Source organism: Helianthus annuus, chromosome 16 (assembly GCF_002127325.2).
Source record: "Helianthus annuus cultivar XRQ/B chromosome 16, HanXRQr2.0-SUNRISE, whole genome shotgun sequence".
NCBI lineage: Eukaryota > Viridiplantae > Streptophyta > Magnoliopsida > Asterales > Asteraceae > Helianthus > Helianthus annuus.
In genome coordinates this window covers 113,569,902-113,572,979 of record NC_035448.2, presented here as the reverse complement: position 1 = coordinate 113,572,979, position 3,078 = coordinate 113,569,902, and the positions used below count along the sequence as shown (strand labels likewise).

At 40.5% G+C, this 3,078-nt stretch overlaps 1 protein-coding gene across 1 annotated transcript; it reads right to left on the bottom strand.

The window, feature by feature from the left end:
* Positions 1–1,544: 1,544 nt before the first annotated feature.
* LOC110919468 lies at positions 1,545–2,132 on the bottom strand. Its single transcript, XM_022163734.1, has one exon. It carries the CDS (start codon positions 2,130–2,132, stop codon positions 1,545–1,547), a length of 588 nt encoding a protein of 195 aa, XP_022019426.1.
* Positions 2,133–3,078: the final 946 nt, after the last annotated feature.

Genomic DNA, 3,078 nt, shown 5'->3' with positions numbered 1-3,078 from the left:
GTTTATGAGGTCGAGTTGAGGACTCGTTGGGGTAACAAGCGCATCCAAAGACACGTAGGTGATCATAGGTCGGGTGGCGATGATATAGGACGACACAAGGGGTGAGGTTGTTTAGGGTTTTTGTAGGTAGAATGTTATGGAGATAACAGGCGCTATGAATTGCCTCAACCCAAAATTTGGAGGGTAGAGATGCATGAGGAGCAAGGATAGCATGATGTCGTTGAGGCGACGTATCATGCGCTTAGCTTTGCCATTTTGTTGAGAGGTATGAGGACATGAGAAACGGAATTGAATTCCGTGTTTTTTGCAAAGTCAAGAAAGGTGTGGTTGTTGAATTCTCCCCCATGTCACATTGAAATTGTTGGATTTTATGCTTAAATTGGGTTTCAACAAATGAATAAAAGTGTGTAAATTTGGTAAAAGTTTCCGATTTGAATTTTAGAGGGTACACCCAAGTATATTGCGTGAAGTTGTCAATTAGAACCATGTAGTATTTGTAACCTGCAATACTAAGTACGAGTGATGTCCACAAGTCACAATGAACAATAGAAAACGGCATGGATGTATTAGTAATAGAATCAGAAAACAGAAGTCTTTTATTCTTAGATAACTGGAAGGCATGACAAACATGAGAGACATCAAGTTTATTACAAGGAAAAACACAATTAGAACTAAGAAAATCTTGACATCGCGACCCGAGTGACCAAGGCGGTCATGCCAAGACTGGGAAGAGAGGATGTAAACACAAGCTGTTGCCAGAGAGTCCTTGGTGAAGGAGTAGAGGCCGCTCGAGCTATTGTGGTGGCTGAGGAGTGTGCCATCCTTATAGTCCTTCAAATAAAAACCAAATGGATCAAATTCAACGGACACACAATTGTCAATGGTAAATTGGTGAACAGAAATAAGGTTCTTAATAAAGTGTGGGTTATAAAGGACATTTTTTAGGTGAAACGTATTGGACTGGGTTGAAAGAGAAGTGTGGCCGGATCCAATTACTGGTAAACGATTGCCATTACCGACTAATACTGACTTTATGTGAGAATATTGAGATAAAGTAGAGAGATTACCTTGATTTAGAGTCACATGTGAAGTGGCACCAGTGTCCATATCCCAATTTTCATCCTCTGAGTCAATAGAAATAGCCTGAAAAGCGTGTGCAATCTCGGTTGGATCCAACGCATCCAAGTCTATGAAGTGGGCCTAAGCTTGAGTACTATTGGGTTAGGCCGATCCAGTAGAGGAGTTGTTCTGTTGCTATTGGGCCGATGGCTGAGAAGGTGGGCCGTAGGGTGACCAGGGCTGCTGCCATGGGCCGGTGGTAGGGTAGGGACAGGGTGGGGGGCCCAATAAGGTGGAGGGGCCCAATATGGGGAGGGAAGAGTGGCGGCAGTGGGGTGATTGTTGTTGTAGTTGTTTCGAGGGTAGGAGGAGGTGTTGTTGGTGTTGTTGCGAGTCCCCGGGCCATGTCCACTCCCCCTGTTACAGGAGTTGGTGGACCGTGATCGGTTCTCACGTGGTGGTTTTTCACGGGTGAAGGTAGGAGGCTAGGTAGGGGCGGAAGCGGGTGGTTCACGTGGGTTTGTTTGGGCGGAAGCAACGACTGAAGACCCGTGAAGAAGGTCGCGAGCAGTGCGACATTTCTGGTCATTAAGTAACATCTCACAAGCTTCTTCCCAAAGCGGGAGAGCTTGATTGATGATCGAGCCCTTGGTGTCGAACTCGGTAGGTAAACTCCGCACCATTTGTAACACCAGGCGCTTGTAACCAATGGGTGTGTCAAAGAGATCATTCAGTTGATCAACAATTTCTCGCAACTTCTGAAAGTATGCTTCCAAGGAGGGTTGGGACTTAAGGGTAATATTTGCAAAGTCATGTTCTAAGGCAGCGATCCGCGCTCCTTTATTGTTGTGAAACAAATTCTGAACACGGGTCCACACTTGATGCGCAGTGGGTGTGCCAAAGAGAACACGACCAAGCAAGTCATCTGATAAAGTACCATAGATCCATTGGAGGACGATGGGATCGATTTCCATCCACGAATCATACGTAGGATCGGTCTCAGCAGGAGGCGGCGTACCGTAGATGACCCTGTAACCGCGACAATGAAGTTGAAACAACCGGACCCAAGACATGTATGTGACCTTTACACCATCGAGGACTCGGATCTTCTATTGAATATTCGTAACCGAATATACGGGATGGAGTTGATGATGAGTAGGTTTGGTCGGAGGTGGAATGACACCGTCGGCTGTTGTTATAGGTTTGGAGGGTTCGGTTATGGCGACATCGTCCACCATTTCGATGAAGAGAAGGAAAGGGGCGGCTAGGGTATAGAGCAACCTTGCTCTGATACCATGAAAGTTTATCAAAGGTTGATCTTCTCATTGATAACAAGGGTATAAATAATACAGGATACATGATATCTATGGAAACCAAATATGCTAATTGCTAGGTGATGATTACAATATATCCATGATTGTATGATGTCTAAATATACAATATACAATATACGATTGCTAACAAATTATTTGCTCGATAAAAGAGGTGCACAAATTGAGGTTTTTTTAAAACCAGTTTCAAGTGGTATGGAATAGGCTTCTTGTCTATTTTTGTTTTATCTCATACTAGATTAGAAGCTTGTTTATTAGACGAATTGAGTAAATATTATTTTTAATATTTTATAGTACAAATATGTTAAAATCATAATACGAAAGAAATTCAACAAATCTAAGAACCGAACTATAAAATTTTATATTAATTGTTAAAACATTTATACATATTTAATAGTTAAATAGGTTATAATAACTACATTATATAAATATTTAAGATTTAGAGTTAATAATTGATGTGAATAATATTTAGAGTTACAATTCAAATCTTAAAGTATTACAATTAAAAAGTATTTTTACCAGTGCCAAAACTTATAAAATTTAGATCTTTTGAATCACTACTAAATAAATGTACAAGTATAAGTGTTATTTTATAAATAAAAATACATATAAACTTTATGTCACAAGAATATAAATAAACCCATGAATTCAAAATATAATTGAAGTTTACTAAGTCAATTTTTTAACA